The 20271-nt window shown below is 33.8% G+C and overlaps 1 protein-coding gene and 1 non-coding gene across 3 annotated transcripts in view; one reads left to right on the top strand and one right to left on the bottom strand.

The window, feature by feature from the left end:
- The window catches only part of LOC118182640 (netrin-1-like), a 268640-nt gene that overhangs the window by 231649 nt on the left and 16720 nt on the right, over nt 1-20271 (top strand). For both annotated transcript variants that reach the window (XM_085810819.1, XM_085810818.1), the window contains 4 exons: nt 4318-4467; nt 10140-10184; nt 10280-10348; nt 15460-15648. In XM_085810819.1, the coding sequence (XP_085666945.1) occupies nt 4318-4467; nt 10140-10184; nt 10280-10348; nt 15460-15648 (453 nt within the window). The remainder of the gene's footprint in view (nt 1-4317; nt 4468-10139; nt 10185-10279; nt 10349-15459; nt 15649-20271) is intronic.
- On the bottom strand, nt 14397-14470 carry TRNAT-AGU (transfer RNA threonine (anticodon AGU)). Its single transcript has one exon. It is a non-coding gene; the product is annotated as a tRNA-Thr (tRNA).

The following is a 20271-nucleotide window of genomic DNA, read 5'->3' as shown; positions in this document are numbered from 1 at the left end:
AAAATATTGAATATAACAATCTGCCTATCATTATAAAATTCAACTTTTCTACCTTATAACATACACATATGAACTTGCAGCCTTTCTGCATTTCCCCCCCCCAGAATAGCATCTTATGATTCTATTTTAATTTGAAAATATTGTTTATATTTACAAACCGATTACTCTTGATAATAAAATAGTTTTCTTTATGGTGGACGGTATAAAATATTATACAATTTGTATTTTTTCTTATGCTTAACATATCAGAGAGAAAATTAAATATGTATCAGAACTGATCAGGGTCTAACTACATACGCCCATCAGAACTACATACCCAAGAACTTCATATTTTTTGAAGGGGCTACTAAAATCGTTTTATAATTCTCATAATTGTATTTTTCATTTCTCTCATAAATAGAACTGGAAAAACAATGCGTGCGTCAAGAGCTCTAGGCATTCTTAATCGGATTCTGAAGCTAACCAAAACAAGCGCCCAGTGCGTCTCAATAGAACTTTGATTTCTGATGGAAACAAAGAAATATCAGAGCCAGGCTCTTGTTGAAATGCAGCACTGATGAAATGTGATGAAAATATCAGCTGAATAAAGCTAGTAACTGAGTTCTTAATCTTGTCAAAATCAGCTTGATGTCTTAGAAAGTTACAAATGATGGGGGAGAGAGAGAAAGAATTTATCTTTTGCTTTTTCAACGCTGACTAAATGTACCATGTAATGTGCTCTTTAAATCTCCCCACCGTATTGCCTTTCACTGAGAATACCATTTCAGACCAACAAAACAGCGGCTATTATAACCATCCCCGAGTTCTTGCGACGCACAACACGGGCTTTTATATGCACATCGTATCTCCACAATAACACTCTGCGAAAAAGGTCCACTTAAGCCCCTTTGTGCGCTGGATCCCAGATTCACGCTTGGTTGCCTAATTAAGGCAATAGGGAATACTATTCAACAGCAAAAGTTTCAATACACGGTGGGAACCATGAGTGGCTAAAAATTTGTTTTGTCATCCGCCACAGCAGCAAAATAAAATTCATGGTAAAAAAGGGAAAAAAAAGAAAAAAGAGGTTACGGATGACGATATGCAGAGAAAGAAATCTGGGCAGGATTCCATTCAGGAAAGTATTCTCCAAAGTTATTATTCGAAGTCACACAGGAAAGCTATTGAAAAGGTAGCGCAGTACACAGCTGAAAAGCAAGAGTGGTTTGTTAGGCTGGGAGAGCTGATATTCTACCAGAATAGCAGATAGTTGCATGTTATTCAAAACATAATGATTTGCAACAACCTGGAGATGGTCATAAGCAATGCATGGCATCCGGACGATTATCACGTGCGTAAATCACTTTAGATTCCTCTCACTGCCCATTGTATCTTGTTACTAATGTGCAACAGACTTATGAAACAGTTTCGGTTCAGAATTTATAACTTGGAAAATCTTACATGATTATATTTTTTCTGTTGTCTGTCATCCAAGAAATGAACGTGTGGTTGTAGTACATGGGATAATACTTTATTCTGACATCAGAACATGCAGACAATAGTCAAATTATAAGACCAACTCTCATCTCATCTAATTTAATAAACAAACTGGCTCTTAAAAAGAAAAGTTGCTTCATAGTTGTAATGCTTTCTAAAATACAACTGTCATAACATCCAGTTCCCTGCGATCTATTGTAGTTCATCAAAGAATTAAATATCTTTTGGAAATACCCTCATGCATCTTCATTTTCTTCTTATTAATAGCAAATTAAGAAAATTTTATGAGAAGTGCGTTTATTTTCTGTGGCTGGGAAAAGTTAGCATACGTATACATAAACCGTATGTACGCATAACGGTTTTTCAGTTTATTTTTTGCGGGTAGGAAAAGTTTGGAAATATGAAATCTAGATTTTTTTTATGATGCCCATAGACTAAAAGTTTCAACGATTAAAGCATACGCTGTGATTTCGTAAGTTGAGTACAAAAAAAATCTTTCATACATTTATTTCGTTTCAAATTATTCTCTAACTAATTTTGCGAAACTTTGTAAATAGGAATATATGTCTGATATCAATATTTAAGAAAATAGAACCTTTAACCTACTTTTCTTGAACAACTGTATGGACAATTTGAGTTCTAAATCAAAAGGAGGAAGAGTAGAATAAAAATGCATTTACAAATCCTACCTGTAAATATGAAACAAATTATTACGGATGAGTTAAATGAAGTAGAACAAACTTAATTTATTTAGTTTTTTTTTTTTTTATATATATATATATATATATATTCTCTTGAGAGCTCTTGAGCATGAGAGCTATGCGGTAAATATATTATGATGACCTCACGTTTCTAAAACGCGAGAAATTTTATTTATTTATTTTTACAGACACATTTTACTATTTTTATGTAAATAAAAATTACTTTTTCCTAACATTTCGGTAATAGTATTTCTTTTAGAAAGCCAGTGTATCGAATGGTAAGTGTATTTCAGCAATGTATTCTTTCAATTTTTACAAGAAATGTGTGCCCACCAGCGGCCAAGCGGTAAAATCGCTGAACACTGGTAGTTCGGTCCGAGGTTCGAATCCCGCGAACGGGCTGGCTGCATGGGCGTTTTCGTGGTTTTCCCCATGTGTAACGTGTATACGAGCCAGTTTCCCTTAGAAAGTCCTCCACGAAGGCATCCCTTCCCTTAGGCAGATAGCCCTAGTGTGCTTTGCCGTATTCTCAATACACCAACTTTATCAAGAAAAGTTTCTGGGTGTTAGGAGCTGGACAATGGAACTGGAATACTTCGCTAATGTGGTATTCGAAATTTCAAATCAGTATATGCACTTCAGATTGGAAATTTGGAATTCTTCTTAGATTTAGTAACAACAACAGCATGAAAAGTTTAAATTTTCAACGGTATTAGAAATTATAGTATATGAAGATATGTAGACGATTATAGTATCGTCTACCATATCTGTAAATATGAAACAAATTATTACGGATGAGTTAAAGGAAGTAGGACAAACTTAATTTATTTAGTTTTTTTTATATTCTCTTGAGAGCTATGCAGTAAATAGTATATTATGATGACCTCATTATATTATGATGAATTATCAATGATATTATGATGATAAATTATTGGTATATCGGAGTTAAAAAGAGGACAGTTTTCTGGTTCTCATCGGCTGGTAGATCCTTTGTCAAAAAAGCAAGTCATTAACTTATGGAAGTTCGTAGTATCCAGACTTATGTCAGTATACCCAGAAAAGCAAAACTCTTCATCTAGTCGGAGTAACTGCCTAGGTAAAAGGAAGCTATCTGTAAAAGAGTATTAAAAGTAGATGTAGGCAAAAAATATAAAACAGTGGAAAATAACGTTCAAAAAAACAGTAAGCATACTCTGTGTCTTATAATGAATGACGTTTAAACATTAGGATTAGGAGAGCATCCCTCTTCATAAATGCGCCATGAGTGTAAGAAACGCAAGTAGTACACAATGTGAAACGTGTATTGTTCAGTAATGAGTCCACCCTCACCAACTTCCTCACGTCTGTTCACACTGGAGAGCTCTTTCGAAGGCACACGACTCGGACTGCCACGTATATAGGACGGCGGAGGAGCGATGTTTTGGGCAGTGGTAGCATGAAAATCTCTGGGAATGTTGATTGTTCTGACAGTTATATCACTGCTGTCAGAAGCTATCGATGGACAAGGTCTATCCAATTGTTCAGGTTTTCGAACGAATTCCCGACAGATGCATCCGCTATCGAAATGACAGTGCACCAGTTCATGCCCCAGAACTGATGACAGAGTAGTTTGAAAACATTAAAATGATCTTAAACATCTATCGTATTCTGTACAATTCCATGACTCCCGCATCTTGCCCTATTAAACGTGTTTGGGTTATACCAAAGAACAGAATTCGATAGCGTTTTCCTTTTTCACCACTGCGAAGTGAAACAGCAATTATTTTGCAAGTACAATGACCAGAAGTACCTTTAATGATTGTTCAACAGCTGTATTGGTCATTTCCAAGAAGAATTATTGCAATACTGGCATCTAAAAGATGTATTATTCCATATACATAAAGTAGTTGATCTATAGATGTAGGTGTTTCACATTATCCAACCACTGTATACTGCTTGGAGAAATTGCTGTCATTGAAGATTTTCTTTTAGTGAAATATTCAGTTTATTTTTCCTATTTTATTAATATTCAGTAGTATTTATGGAAAGTTTAAGGGGCTAAGAAAATGTTTTCTCGTTCTCACATTTGTAAGCTACATCTTTTATTTTCATTAATGCTTTGTAAAATCAGAATAAAACTTGTATTATATACCTTTTCTAGCTTGTGACTGTCATCCTGTTGGATCTTCCGGTTTAACCTGTAATCAAACTAATGGACAATGTCCTTGCAAAGATGGAGTGACAGGCACCACCTGTAATCGGTGTGCGAAAGGGTATTTTCAAAGCCGGTCAACAGTAGCACCTTGTATTAGTGAGTATATATATATATGTGTGTGTGTGTGTCATTTATAATATTTGCATTCGTTTATATATAATTTATTGGGAAGAAAATGATTATCACTGGCAGCGATAATTACAAGTATAGAAAATTACGAACCATGTCAAAACAAATCTTGCCTCGTGATAATTTACTGAACGTGATATAAAAGCAAAACACTCAAACCTTTAACAAGCTTTAGCGCTAACAGGGAAACAGGTCTGAAATGATGCTAAACTAGTTCAAATATATTTACAAACATAATTAATTGTCAAGTAAGATGTTTAAATTTGATTAAAATTCGACAGTTGTTGCGATGTTTATTTTTCAAATGTAGTTGCATTGTAATATAGTAAGAGTTTATGTAATATAGCAAAAATCATTATTTAACTTAAGTAATAATAAGTAATAAAAGTTAGATAAATTTTAGTGTCAATAAAAAACTAAATAGTTTCGACTAGATTATGTGATTACTTTCATAAGCAGCAAAAGCTGATCAGCGTATGCATAAAATTTTAAATGTTTTATACCGCTGCAATCTATGCCAAATTTTGAAGAATAGAGAAGAGAGGAAAAACAAAAATTCTGTAGCAATTAACTGCTTAAATGATAAAAACCATTATTAAAAGGATAATTATTAAATAAAATTTTTGAATCTTATCGGCCGATAAAAATAAGACTGTAACTGCTGGTGAGGAAAGACTACCTAATAATTCTGTAAATATCGTAAGCTTCCTCCCCCAAATATATACAGTACAAAGTCCAAAATCCGAACGTCCAGTATCCAGAATGATCTAAAATCGGGACCTTAAAGCCACGAACAAAATTTTTTCAGGAATTTTTTTAATGCTTTACGCATGCGCATTTGATTTTTTTCTCCGTAAAAAAACATGTGGAGAATCCCGATTCTAAATTTTACTTCATTACTAAATAAAATACCTCGTTATTAAAGAAAAAATCATTTTAGCATAAATTTTGTGTGACCAAGAATTTGGATTCGTAGCTGCGTATCTGCTTTTCCAGTTAATGGATTTTGTAAAGAAATATGGAGAAGAGGTAATAAGGAAAGATGATAAGAAGCTTTTCATTTCGATGGCAATGTTCCAATCATCAATCAATTAACCGACGGCGAAATCTGTAGTATAGTTCAAGATCCAGAAAATACCGTTACCAATAGTGAAGAAAGTGACGAGAGGTTATTAAAAACGAAAATATTTCGATTAATATTTACTTTAAAATATTCGTAATTATTTTTAACGAAAATATTTTGATTCGATTAGTCGGAATTCTCGATGCAGCAAATACAGGACTTGAACAGTGGGACTTTGTATAACTGAACAAGAAATTATGTCTGTCTACAGAATTGAAGAAAAAGTATGAGCACAAAAAATGAAGCAACTTAAACAATTTATATTCAAAGAAATGTTTAATAAAGTAAACAGAAAAAATATGAAGTGTTTTTTTTTTTTTTTTTTTTTTTTTTTTTTGTAAATTTTGAGACTTTTAGATCATAGATGCTTCATTATTTCATAAATCAAGATTTCATATGTTTAATTTTAAAATTTCTGCATGCCATCTCACTAGATTTAAACTGATGATCTAATATCCGGAAACATCCCAAATCCGGAAGAGCCGAAGTCCCGACAAGTCCGGATCTCGGATTTTGTACTGTATATATATATATATAAAGAAACTTAATAAGAGGCTAAAAATTAAAAACAAAATTTTTATACCCATCCGGCACTTTAGCTGCAGGACTGAGTAAAAATAAACTTAAAACATCTAAAGTTAAAAATAAATTGGAGTCGAAGCAAGGCAATTCCTCAAAAATATTAGTAATTGTAAACGTGTATAAGATGTTTAACACAATATCTAAACAAATGAAAAATTAAAATAAGAATTCATAGTAGTACAAACTCGAAAAATAAAAGTACAAAACTGAAAAAACATACAAGAGAATAAAAATATAAAAATTAATTTCCTTTTACTGAAATTCCAATTCAGAACTCATTAGGGGAAAACAAATTGAAGCTTTATAAAAGTCGATTAATATGTTTTGAAAACGTGTTTCGTTCTTCTGGTTCATTTTGGCATCAAAAACCGAAAAAAGAATCAATTAAATTTTCATTTAAAACATTAAAATTCATAATAAAACATAACATCGTGCCAAACTGACTAAAAAAAAACCGTAAAACTTTACATTAATTATGTAAAATGAGCATTCAAAAAAACCAAATTGGTCTAAAATTATTGTATGCAAATAAAGAGCAAAAATATACTTTAAACCAAATTGGCATTTAAACAATACTAAAAAATTTGGTGGTCTCCAATTATGCTAAACTAAAATATTAATACCAAAAAAAAAAAAAAAAAAAAAAAAAAAAAAGAATTGTTTAAATAATAAAATAAAAACTGAGCCTTAATCACCTAAAAACTGAAAACCTATTAGAAACAAAAATTTTTAAAAACGCAAACTTACTGAAATCTTAGGACGACCTTCTAAACGAAAATTCACTGAATTCTTCAGATGATGAAATTGTGTTCCTTGTAGAATTCTGCACTGTGGAGAAGCAAAAAATTGTAGTTCTTCGAAAAAGTATGCGATAAAGTTCAAAGTGTCTAACAGCAGAACTAAGTATTTAAACATGTGTTCAAAATGTCCTATGCTGTTAAACTTTGTGTGCAGGGGTATCAAACGTTGGGTGCAGTCTGTAAAAATTATTAACTACGAAGAGAGTGATCGTCGACTCCAAAATGGCGGCGTAAGAACCTTCAAAATGGTAAATGACAATTTGGTTTGAAGTATATTTGTTTCGCTCTTTATTTGCATAGTTGCTTTTGAATTTCGGGTTTGCATATAATGGTTTTAGACCAATTTTTTTAATGGTCATTTCACATAATTTATAAAATTTTATGGTTTTTCTAGTAGTTAATTTGGCACAATGTTATGTCTTATTCTCGTTTTTAAGTGTTTTAAAGGCGTGTACGGAAAATTCTGGTACATTTGAGATTCAGTTTTTCGATTTTATATGAATTTTAATGTCTTAAATGAAAATTTAATTGGTTCTTTTTCGATTTTTGATCTCAAATGAACCAGGAGAACGAAACACGTTTTCGAAGCATATTAATCGACTTTTATGAAGCTTTAATTCATTCTCCCCTGATGAGTTCTGAATTGGAGTTTCATTAAAGGGAGATTAATTTTTATATTTTTATTAACTTGTATATTTTTATGTTTTGAGTTTACACTACTATGAATTCTTATTTTTAATTTTGGTTTGTTTAGATATTGGATAAACCTCTTATACACGGTTGCAATTGTTCATATTGTTGAGGAATTGCCTTGCTTTGGATTCCAATTTACGTTTAACTCTAGATGCTTTAAGTTTGTATATATCTGTATATATAATTCAAAATAGAAAGTAAAGTGTTTCGTAGCGTACCGATATAAGGGAAAACATAAACTGTAATAAAATAGATGAATAGCTTGTAATCCACGCTTTGGCCTTAAATCCATATCAGTGCTTAATTTCTAAAAGTAAAAAGGAATTAGAAGACGACAAGTAAGAAATAACATGAAAATAAAACGTGTAGAATCAATTGATGAATTACAAATTGAAATTTTTGAAACAATTTTTTTTATTTAATATTAAAGCAAAAATTAATAAAATAATAACGGAACACGCTGAAAGAAATAGAGGACAAAGTATTTAAATTTTTTTTTTTTTTCCCCATTTCCTTTAATGTATTAATGATGTACATTTTTATATAAATATTTTCCGTAAAATTTTTGCATTTTATAAAAATCAGTTGAACATCAATTTAAATGCAGAAAATATAATTAAAAAATGTTTTTCAATATAATAATATGACTTTCAATTAAAAATCAAAACTTTTACATATTTACCGAGTACTATACGGAGAGCAGTAATGTAATTCCTGGAATACAGCTTTAAGAAAATTCACGTGGAACTGCATACTAATGAAAAAGGTTTACATCCCGCGGGCATCTATTAAATTAAATGACATTCCCATTCCCGTTTCTGGAACTTGAAAAAGGTTTACGTGAATGCTGCTGAGAATCTGGCTCGTATTCCGTTGAATATCAATTGCATTAGAAAATAGTCTTCCTTTCAGCGCATCTTTCAGTTTAAAAATAGCCAGAAATCGCAGGAAGTTAAATCGGGTGAATAGGTAGGATAATTTAATTGGGTAATCCCTATTAGGTCATCTTGTTTATCCACCCGATATTTTGATTCAAAAGGTATCTTTTAACCCTTTGCGGCACAGTGTGTCCGCTCTGGACACACCTAAAATTTTTCTTCTGTACGCACAGAAAAATTGAATGAAAAGCGATTTATAGGTTACTGTAGGTTACTCTGAACCTTCTTTATTTATAGTAGATGGCAGCTCAACACAAACCAGTCCATATATTTTAGCCATGTTTAGTTTTTTAAGACCCTCATTTTTCAAAGAAATCTTCCAGATTTTTTAGGGTATAAAAGAATTGTTTGAAAATAAATTTCTATGTTATTTTATTGGCTGTATGCTAATTTCCTTATTCTATATTAGTTTTAAATTTTTACCTTGAAATCTTGTCTAAAATCAAATGGCGAATCCTAGGTGTGCCCAGACCGGGCTCACCGATAATCTAGGACAACTGAGAGTCTATATTCTTTGTTTCTCCGCATCTCATCGGTCAGTTCATTGACAAAAATGCTCGTTTCAGCACTCTTTCCGAAGCTCTATTCAATCAGTGTGCCACTTTGGGCACACCCACAGAATTAAAACGATAAACTTCATAAAATTTTACTTGTGTACTCCTCTAGGCCAAATTAGACTGCCTACCTTTTTTTTTTTTTTAACCAAAACTCCGACTTTAAAAAGTAGTGTGCCGGAAAGGGTTAAGAATTGCTCTTAATTGGAGAATGGATGGGAAACATAAGCTGTACACAAAATGACTGTGTGCAGCTTATGACTATGGATGAGAAACATAAGCTGCACACAAAAGTTGAAACGTCGAGGAACCTAGTGAACTATGTGGCGACTTATCGCTGAGTACAGAACACCTGAGACGTAGACTCGAGAAGGGTTAAATTACCCTTTTATTCACTCAAATACGAATAACAGTCGGTTCCTTCTCAGGCTTACAGGAAAGTTTCCACTCGGTCTTTAACTCAGAATAAGAAATAAGAGAACTAAACTAATAATTAACTAAACGAGACTTACCCGAAGCTAGACATAATTATCTAACGTAGTTGACCCTTAAATTAAACTGGCCGGCGAAAAAGGCACTTATAACTACGGCAACTTAGCCGTAGCCAGAAGCCAGAAGGCAAACAAGCGCCGCTAAGGACTCTATCGAAGTAAGCTGAACGTTCCTTAAATACTTCATCTAACTCATTTGCATTCAGCGCGATTCTAAAACTCATTCTGGCAGGGAGTTGTAAGTAGAAACAAGAATTTAAAGGAAAGGGTTTCAAAATAAAAATAACTGTTATAAAATTAAAATATACCTTACACCTTGATTAATTTATAACTATTCTGATGCGATTTTACCTTTAATTTTGACTACTCGAAATGTTACAATGGAATGTTCCGTTATTACGGAATGTTACATTTAACCTCTTTTTTTTTTTTTTTTTTTTTGTCTTTTTTTTTTCCAGAGGTTCATAAGACTGATAGAATTAAACCTATCAGAAAACACGAAGGTAAATTTTCATGAAATTTTTATGTTGCACTTCCTAGCCGATTTCCCGTTTATACGTTACAAGCTAATGATTTATTTTATTTTATGTTTTTTAAGAGAAGTGTGGAAAGTGTACAGCGGGCAAAAAAAGATTAAGTCTCAGAAAGTACTGCAAAAGGGATTATGGTAAGTATAATCGGCTTGTATTTAGAAATATGTCTTTTTATTCGTGATACCTCTTAAGTATGATTTAATCTGCTGTGTGTAATAAGACTAAGAAAACGAATGTATTTCCGAATTTGAAGTTTTTAATATGCATATATTATTATTTTTATGTTTAACATACAGTGCCCTCTGCTTTTTAAGCTCACTGGTTAATTAGTACTTATTAAAATAATGACAAAAACCCTTGCATATAAAAACGGATCAGTGGCGGTCCCTGGACAAGCGAATGAGGATCCCTTATCTGCCATACCTGAAGCGCCACTTGTCAACCTCTTCTCGTCCTCAAGTGGCAACAACTGAAATAATCGGAATTCATAATAATGCTTTCGTTGGAAAGAACATCTCTACAAAAAACACATTCAGTTTTTGGACAATTTTCTTCTGATTGTGGCCAAAGGACAAAACCATATTTCAAATAGTCTGCGATATAGTGCCTTACAAACCTTTTTCTTTTTTTGTCAGACTGTGGACTATATTCACCGTCATCTGTATTCGAAGGGGTGGACGACGTACTTGGTTTTGGAGAATCCTTTCTTTGAACGAAATTTAATAATGTGTGTTTCGTTTCCTTCTTACTCATCCTGGTTATTGGTTTTTAATCTACCTAAAGAAATAGTAGTTATAGCACAGTATTAAATTCAGTGGTTATTAAAAACTTACGATGTATAGTTTGTATATACCTGATGTATAGTTTTCAGTTGTCCAAGCTTGCGGAAGAATGTAAGCTAGATAAAAAGCGAAATCTAACCTAAGACGCCTTAAACACTACGATAGATAGTCAGCAATAGACAGATATTCAGCGTTCAAGTAATCAGCAATACTCAAGGCAGACAGGGGCACACTAACTGGTGTACTAAGTGTACGGCACAAAATTTATGAAAGGCGATTAGGTACATAGTTGCCAGTTTGTTATATTTTTCATCATCGATCATATTATTTTCTAAACTAGTAAACTATTGTAATGTAGGTTCTGTTATAATATCGGTTGTCGACCGATGACAGTTTGGGTTTTGGATAGATAGCTGGATTATTTCGGATATTTCGCGGACTGGCAAATATTTCTTGCGGACTGGCGGTTGAGAAACACTGCTCTAGAGGCACTGGAAACAAGGTCTTTGATTATAAATGAATGAGTATTTCTCAGGATTAAAGAATAGGTAGTGCTTGCAATCTTCCTGCTGCCCAGAAACAGGAGTTTTGGATTTGAACAAATCACTGGAAGAATTTTTTTTTTATTTTCTGTGGGCGTGACTTGCAACATGTCGAAAATGTCTAAAAAAAATTATTTAAGTCTGAAAGAAAAGGATAAATTGCTAAAAGAAACTTCTGGAATGGTTTTTAAGCAGTGAGACTAAAGAATGTTCTAATTAACAAAACTCTTTCGAACCATAAAAACTGCAGATTTCATTAAATGCTAGGAGACTGCGGCGGATATGGCTATGCTAAGAGATTATGACTAAGCTATGATGGATAGCTCACAAGATAAAAGAGAGAAATAGCATTGTTTATTAGAAACTGGATGGTGAGAAGCAAGGGGCAGATAATCACTCGGCTGAGAGCTAAACAGTAGACTTTTACACGAGCTTCAAAAAGAATACAAGCCACGCAAAAGTTATAACATAGATGAAACTGGTCTGTTTTATAGACCATTACCGTAGCACACAATCATGTTTAAAAGTGAAAAAGCAGATGGATTTAAGAAATTTAAAGAACAAGCTACTATATTATTAACAAGCAGCAATTAAGAAGACACCATTGATTATTGAAAAAAGTAGAAAACCTTGATGTTTAAAAGGAATGAAGAATTTACCTTTACCTTAACATAATTTACTTAATTTCTTTTGAAATGGGAAAGAAAACTGAGAAGCGAAACAACAGCTTTACTATTAGTTTGTGCTGCAAACCTCTGTGATATCTTTCTAAAAAAATATTAAATTAGTGTTCTTTCCTGCAAATATGACTTCTATTATTCATCCTTTAGATCAAGGTACTATAAAAATTTTCAAACGTCATACAGAAAAGGTTGTCGTTCACAAAAAAGATTAGCAAAATTGAATCTTATAAAAAAGCACTTCGAAGAAGGTAACTAAGCCGATATCTTTGCTAGAGGCTATGCATATTATAGTCAATGCATGGGAATCAGTCTCCCAAAACCAAATTTAAAAATTGCAAGCGGCCAGCCTTGATAGAAAGACGATATCGAGTATACTCTTCTTTGTTTCTTTATAATTTTATACACCTTTTGCAAAAATACTTTTGTTTAAAGATTGCCCTTTATGGATGGGTATTATTACATACATGTGACAAAAACATGGAGAGACTGCTACATAATTAGAAAGATGACACTCGAATGAGAGACTTATAGACAGACGTTGGCGAATTGAGCATAATCTTTATTGCTGGACACGAACTAATTATCGAAACCATATTTTTCATTACACATGACCATGGTCGCAATACGCACACCACAGTTTTATATAAAGTATCGCATTTTAAATAACGGCCTAGCTAGTATTACGACAAAGCACAAGTGAAATGAAATGGCGTCCGAGAGGCAACAGAGCTACAAGATACTTTTCCAGTCAGGCATTCATTCTGTCGAGAGAAAGGTTTTGGTTTAAGGTGGAAAGGTTTCACTACTCAGAGTTTAGGTTCCGAAATACGAGTAACTACGCCATCAGTATTGCGCAGGCCATGCAAGATGGATTGATCTAGAAATAACGCAATCCAGAGAAGTTATTACGATATTTAAAATGGAGAGGGAGAATTAAAGGTTACTGTTAGTTAAAATTATAATTTTCATTCATTATAATTCATTGAAATTCATATATTTTCACACATATTCACGTATTTTATCTTACATATTCCACCCTCCTTCAGAGAGAAAAAGGCTTGGCGAGAAACAAGCCTTTTGGATACATATTTGTGTACGCAATTTCCAACCTAAAGTTACGTAGATAAAGAACACAACGTAGCATGTATTGCATATGTGTTCCTAAGCATGTATTGTATATATGTGTTCTTAATTCAATTTTATTAAACCATGACCATTATGAATAGAAACGTGAAACTCATGTATAACAAGCTTTGCTTGTAAGGTATATTTTATTTGAAGACATTTTTCATTAAATATCTCTTTTAACTCCTATGTGATATATCACGTCGCCATCTGTCACTTAACGAAGTTTCTGAGAAAATTCAAAGATATGAAAGATCATAGAATAGATCTCTAGGTTAGATGATAAATTTATGCGTTTTCATCAAACTGTTTTAGATGCATTCTGCTGTACGGAAGAAGCATAATTTGTTGGCCACCAGAACCAAAGTAAGAAAAAATACAATTTCCGCCTAAAAGCAGATGACCTTAGTGGGTATTTCAACAAGTCCTATATGATGAATGATTCTTTAGAGTAGTAATTATCTTAAAAGATGCACGTTAGAGCTGTTCCTTTCTGTCTGCATGATTTACTATTGGGCTCCAACAATTATAACCATGTATGTCATTTTTTTAACTTTTATTTTTTTTTGTTTCGCATTTTTCCTGCTTATAATTTTAAAAAATAATTTATTAAAAAATGATAAAAAAAATCTGAAATGAAAATCTGCAATCTTTCATATTCTATATTACGGCCAAAGAGGCGTTTTATTTTTAACGTTTTGTGTGTTAACTTTATTATTAAATATCATATTCTTCACTTTGTAGAGACATTAGGTATTTTTTTTGGAAGCAGAGAGATGAAAAATATGCAACAGACTTCGCCGGGAATCGAACCACGGACCTCTGGAATACCGACCCAGCGTGCAGAACCACTACACCACGAAGGCACGCTAGAGAAATAGAAGAAATACTTTATATACACCCCTTTTTAAAGGGCGACTAGGGTTTTAGGGGACCTAGTCGCCAAATCCTGGGTGCGGAGAATCATCACCCACAACCCTTTTAGTTCGGGCGCCACTTGTAGAGACATTAGGTATTTTTTTGGAACCAGAGAGATGAAAAATATGCAACCGCCTTCGCCGGGAATCGAACCACGGACCTCTGGAATACTGGCCCAGCGTGCAGAACCACTACACCACGAAGGCACTCTAGGGAAGTGGGAGACATACCTTATAACTTAAACCATAAAATTCAATTCAACAGCAGTATCACAAAATAATTTAAAAAGAGCATATCTTTAAAATTTCCGATACACAGTTTCCGATACATAGTCTTTCCATTGCTCGCTTTGAAATCGCTGAAATCAAAAATTCAATCAAAAATTATCTTAATCAAAAATCTTAATCAAAAATTCGTTAAAGTTTTACAAAGTATTAATTAGATAATAAAAAAAATTATAAATTCCAAATTTGGGCTTCCAAATGCCCATATTCGAGTGGAGGACCACGTTATTCAAAATTTGATGTCTCAAGGTACCGCTGTTTTTTCTTTTTACAATGCGAGAAACATACATATATTCATGCAGATTCTTCATTATTTATTTTCTTCAAATATAATGCAGGACTATGATATTTGATGCTAACAATTTGAAAAGTGAAACATCGTTTTATAGTGGACCAACGTAAAATGCCAAAACGGAATTAATAGCTCTTCTGGGCAAATTGCTTCTTTGGAGTAAAAATGCAACAGAAGCGTAATTTTTTTTTTTTTTTTCTTCTCTTTAGGAGTTTAGATCAAAAAGTCAGAATAAATTGATTTATCGAACTTACCGATAACGGCTAGACACGGGAGCAAAGCTTTTGTTTTTTTAGTGTTCATTAAATGGGCGTGAAACGGTCTTCTACTCCGAGAATCCTGGGATTCAAGAACTACATGTTATTGGGAAGTATCCGCTAAACTTGCATATGCGTTAACGGAAGTTATACTTTAACTGGAGTAGTAATTAAGAAAACTTATTTTACTCTGCTAGAATAAATTTTAATACATGCTCTTTTTTTTGTCTGCATTCAGAACATATAGTTAGCATTATTTATTACAAAATGAGTAGCTATTTTATTAAAATGTTACATCAGAATTCTTCTGTATTCTTTTAATTCACTGTTTTTTTAATTTGTTATATTTTTCCCCCTTTTAGCTATCCAAGCAGATATCCTCTCCCGAGAGACCGTTGGAGATTGGGTGCGGTTTGGAATACACGTCAGACACGTCTTTAAAGCAGGACCCATAAAGTTACGAACAGGACCTCAGTCACTGTGGATATCACAGTCTGAAATAGCCTGCAGTTGCCCTAAACTAAGACTGAAACATTCTTATCTGATTTTAGGTAATTAATTCATTAAATCTGAATCTAAAACCAGCAAATATTTTGCCTCCGTTTTATTTTAGTATACATTTCATATGATTTTAGTTTAAATATTGAAGTTTTCCTATGCTTTTACTTTCTCCTATCTTGTAAAAACTTTAAGGATTGCCTTTAGCAATAAATTCATGTCTCTCTTCTCTCTTTCGGTATCTGCGGTTTACAGTCTGAACTCTTTCAATGTGTCTGTATTCGAAAGGCATGTCAAGTGATAATAAGCCACATCACAACGAAATGTGAAAGTTCTATCACCCCCAGTGCTGCCGTCTTGCAATAATCCTCGATCATGTTTACCTTCATGCTCTTTAGGATGAATAAAATAAAATAAGAAGTGGAAACTTATGCACATTCTCAATTTGCAGATTTCTCCTCATTCGCACGTTATTTAAATGTCACTTTTTTGACGGTTATAAATATACTGGAAGGGGATCACGGTTAATGGTGGTCAGACAGGATTTGTATTATTTTCCTTTGTTCCCGTATCCAAACGTTTTAGATTTTACTTCCCTCATTCTCCGTTTTCTCATCACTATCTTCGACCAAGTTATTTTTTCATTACTTTATGGGAAAAATGTTTTTTTTTTAAATTTTTATTTATTTATTTATTTATTTCTACTTGCCTTGAAACTGTGTGTTTATACTGTACAACACAGATATTGCATTTCTTCGTTTCTCATGCGATTTGCATATATTTGGTTTAAACGGTAGAATCGCTTACTTTCATAAGAAAGAGAAAACTGTAGAAAGAGAAAGAGAAACTGTAAACTAAAAACTAAGAAAGAGAAAAACTAAGAAAGACAAACTGTAGTGTACAGTAAATTTTGTATTACTTTGTTTAATAGTATAGTAATACTCCCCTCCAACCATATCCGCAAGCAATATGTTCCAAGACTCACCGCGGACACGTGAAACGCGGATAATAATAAATGCTACATAAAAGAGATACAGCGAAACTTTGGATCACGAACGCCTCACTTTACGAACACATTACCTGAACACCCCCCCCAGAAAAAAAAAAAAAAAAAAAAAAAAAACACTTCGGACGACAAATATCTCGAGATACGGACACTCAAGTCGGTAATATGCAGAGCTAGATTAAGCCGTTCAACCGATATAGTGGTTAGTGACGCTGCCTGCTTAGGTTAGGTATAAGTGCAGATAATAATCCACCTATTATTTACCCTGAGTAAGTAGGTAAAGGCCCATTACACTAGCTATCCAGATTAACATCGTCTTCCTGGGGCCCCACGTTACCGTTTTGTAACCGTGGTGCTGCTATTGTTTGCTGCGACCGACATCGCAAGCTCTGCTACCGGTTCGGTGTCATCAGTTGTCCCATTTTATGTTCTGACTTGGGCAGGTGGGGGCATTTACTCTGCTGCCTAGATTATGCATTAAACATTGTATGCACGCAATGGTTATAACAGGAATACACTACATTGTTGCTTGAGTAATATGTTAGCCTGCTTGTGCTGGTGGGGTAGGGCATTTAACTGTAACGAAATGATTGCATCTTCATCACACCTGGCCATTTGTTTCTTAGACATACGTAAGCTTAGCCCCTTACATTACTTTTGAGTGCTCTATATCCTGCTATATGTTACTAGCGGCGCTTATAGCTTTTTTTTGGGGGGGGGGCAGCTAGAGAAAGCATCAGTGTTTATAAGTGTATAGTGTCTGTGCAACAAGGAGGCACCAAAATGCACGGCGAGCCAAAAGTCCTCGCGAGAAGTTAATGGTTGGGAAAGAGAGATGGGAGACCCTTGGACCCTCCGCTCGGGATGTCCTCCCTCAAAACTGGGACAGAACTAAACACTTAGTGCGGTAAGACTATACCTGTGCGACCAGTACTGAAATTCTGATGTTCCATCCTCTTCTACCTGCATCTGTACAATCCTGTATTAACCATTAAGTAAAATAAGCACTTGCTTTGGGTATCAAGGGAAGTGAGCACCACAAAAAATTTCCAGTGTTAATTTTACTACAGAATGTTGCAGCTAAATCAAGATCGAAAGTGAAGAAATGGGGGAAAACAGACGTAAATGTATGTGGGGGCATTAAAATCTTTCAAGTGCTTAGGTACTCTCCAGAAGTCTTAATTAGGCCATGGTAACATATGATTTTCAAATATGTTTTGAGGTAACCTATGCTACATAATGAATGATTGGGAATTTCTGGAAGCATCATTTTGAAATTCCTCATCGTTTAACTCTCATTAACAAAACGTGGCAGAAAGTGAGTTACAGGATGATGGGTGCTGCCTGGAGAAAATTATGCCCAGTCTGGGTAGCAGCAGAGACTTTGAACTCGTTGATACTTACAACTTTATTGCTATCTATGTTATTGTGTAGCAAAACCTTGCGCTAGGATGTTAACAGTGAATACGTGGAGAAGTTATGACTTGAAGAATCTCAACAAAAAAGAACTGCCATAACTTCAGCAATAAAAAGCAATTATGCAAGAAACGTCTTCAGAAGAAGAGGAAGAAAGAAAAACGATCTTAGTTCTCTAATCTGTGAAATTAAGTTTTCATGTAACCATATCACATGGTTAAAGCAGTAGCAAACTGTAGGATAAGCGTCATCAGTGACAATGCCATGTCTCACATTAGAAACATTTTAAACCGTAGATGATAACAAATCACACTGAACAAGAGTTTGAAGCAGAGTTGTATAGCAAAACCTTGCGATAGGATGTTAACAGTGAATACGTGGAGAAGTTATGACTTGGAGAATCTCAACAAAAAAGAACTGCCATAACTTCAGCAATAAAAAGCAATTATGCAAGAAACGTCTTCAGAAGAAGAGGAAGAAAGAAAAACGATCTTAGTTCTCTAATCTGTGAAATTAAGTTTTCATGTAACCATATCACATGGTTAAAGCAGTAGCAAACTGTAGGATAAGCGTCATCAGTGACAATGCCATGTCTCACATTAGAAACATTTTAAACCGTAGATGATAACAAATCACACTGAACAAGAGTTTGAAGCAGAGTTGTTTGGCGCTTGGAGAAAAAGGAATGATAAAACAAGATACCTCTTAAAGAGGAGGTACTTGATGTTTTAAGAAAGAAAACCCTTCATCTAAATTATGATATCTTTCTTCGTGAATTTTTACTTACGCCGCGCTTTCTCCTTCCAAGCCTTCGTTCAGATACAGTAAAATTTCCTCTAGTTTTTCTGTTTATTATTATAGCTGATTTTTTTTTAAATATTTAATGCTTTCCGTTGGTTTTGGGTTACGAACTTGCGCACAAAGTACTATTGTAAAATTTAAATAAACAATCGTTTATGATCAAGGAACGAATTAAACCATTATACGTTAATTCCTAAGGGAAAAATTGTTTGGATTTACGAATCTTCCAGTTAACGACGGCCTTCAGGAACAATTTAAATTTGTGAAACGAGGTTTCACAATATTCATGTAGCATATGCAAATGTGATCCAATATATAATAGATAAATTATGCATTAAAAGGCATTAACAATGTTTAATTAAGTATACTACACATTGTACTACATTACGTACTGTATTACAAAAATAGTGCGAAATATGCTGCACACGTCTCTTTCTCCATCTCATATGCATAAAAGCAATGGATTTCAACATTTTAACCAATACTATAACTATTTTAACCAATACAACTATGAGAGCGAAATGAAGAAGTGTAGTTTTTGCACTGTAGGTTACAACGCACTACTACGAATAAAAATCATTAATTTTCTTAGCACTAATAGCATATTAGTAATTACCAAGCTTTATTTGCATCCTCGCAAGCTACGACAACAGAATGAGAATAGGAAGAATGCCAAAAACAAAGTGGAATCAAATCCTTAATAATTGCTTTAATCAGCTCTTGAGAACTCTCAGCTCTTGCATCTAGAAGGATGCCTTCATGGGGAAGATTCTTAAAGGTAACTTGTCCGAGAGAACACATACAGTCAACCCAAGCATTACAAGCCAAGTCTAACTATCGCTTTCCAGTGATCTTCTCCATTTACCTATTGATGGTCCCGGAAACAAATTTAATTGTCCGCAATGAGCATATAGGTGTGTGCTTACTTGGAAGAACAGTACTAGGAGTGTCTGAACGCTGTATTTCATTCCGTTACACACCGCTGTTCACTTGGAAAACATGCTGAAGGCTTTACCCCTTTTCTGTTTATTGTTATTTTATAAGGTATTTCTCCCGCCTTCTTGGCATGTCTTCGTGGTGTGGTGGTCTGCACGATTTCAGAGGTCCGTGGTTCGATGCCCGGCAAAGGTGTTGCTTATTTTTCATCTTTCCTGCTTCCAAAAAATACCTAATGTCTCTACAATTTGTCTGTTTGTTTTGTTTTGCTTTCTGTTTATTTTTATTCTACAAGCCACGATACGGTGGCTCAGGTGTACAGTATTGTCAGCACAGTATTTTAAATAAGGTAAATATTCATGTTTAGGCTGCAAAAGTTTATATGAACTTTGAAAAATGAAACACAAAAGATTTGGTCCCCATGCGACAAACATTTATTGCTGTGAGTAAAAACTTTATTTAATGATTTTTTAAAAAAAAGCATATCTATCTTGCTTTCTTAAATATGCATTCCAAT

The sequence above is a fragment of the Stegodyphus dumicola genome, chromosome 2 (genome assembly GCF_044657685.1).
Source record: "Stegodyphus dumicola isolate Sdum_Otavi_A_Nest chromosome 2, ASM4465768v1".
NCBI lineage: Eukaryota > Metazoa > Arthropoda > Arachnida > Araneae > Eresidae > Stegodyphus > Stegodyphus dumicola.
This window is presented reverse-complemented; position numbering and strand designations above follow the sequence as displayed.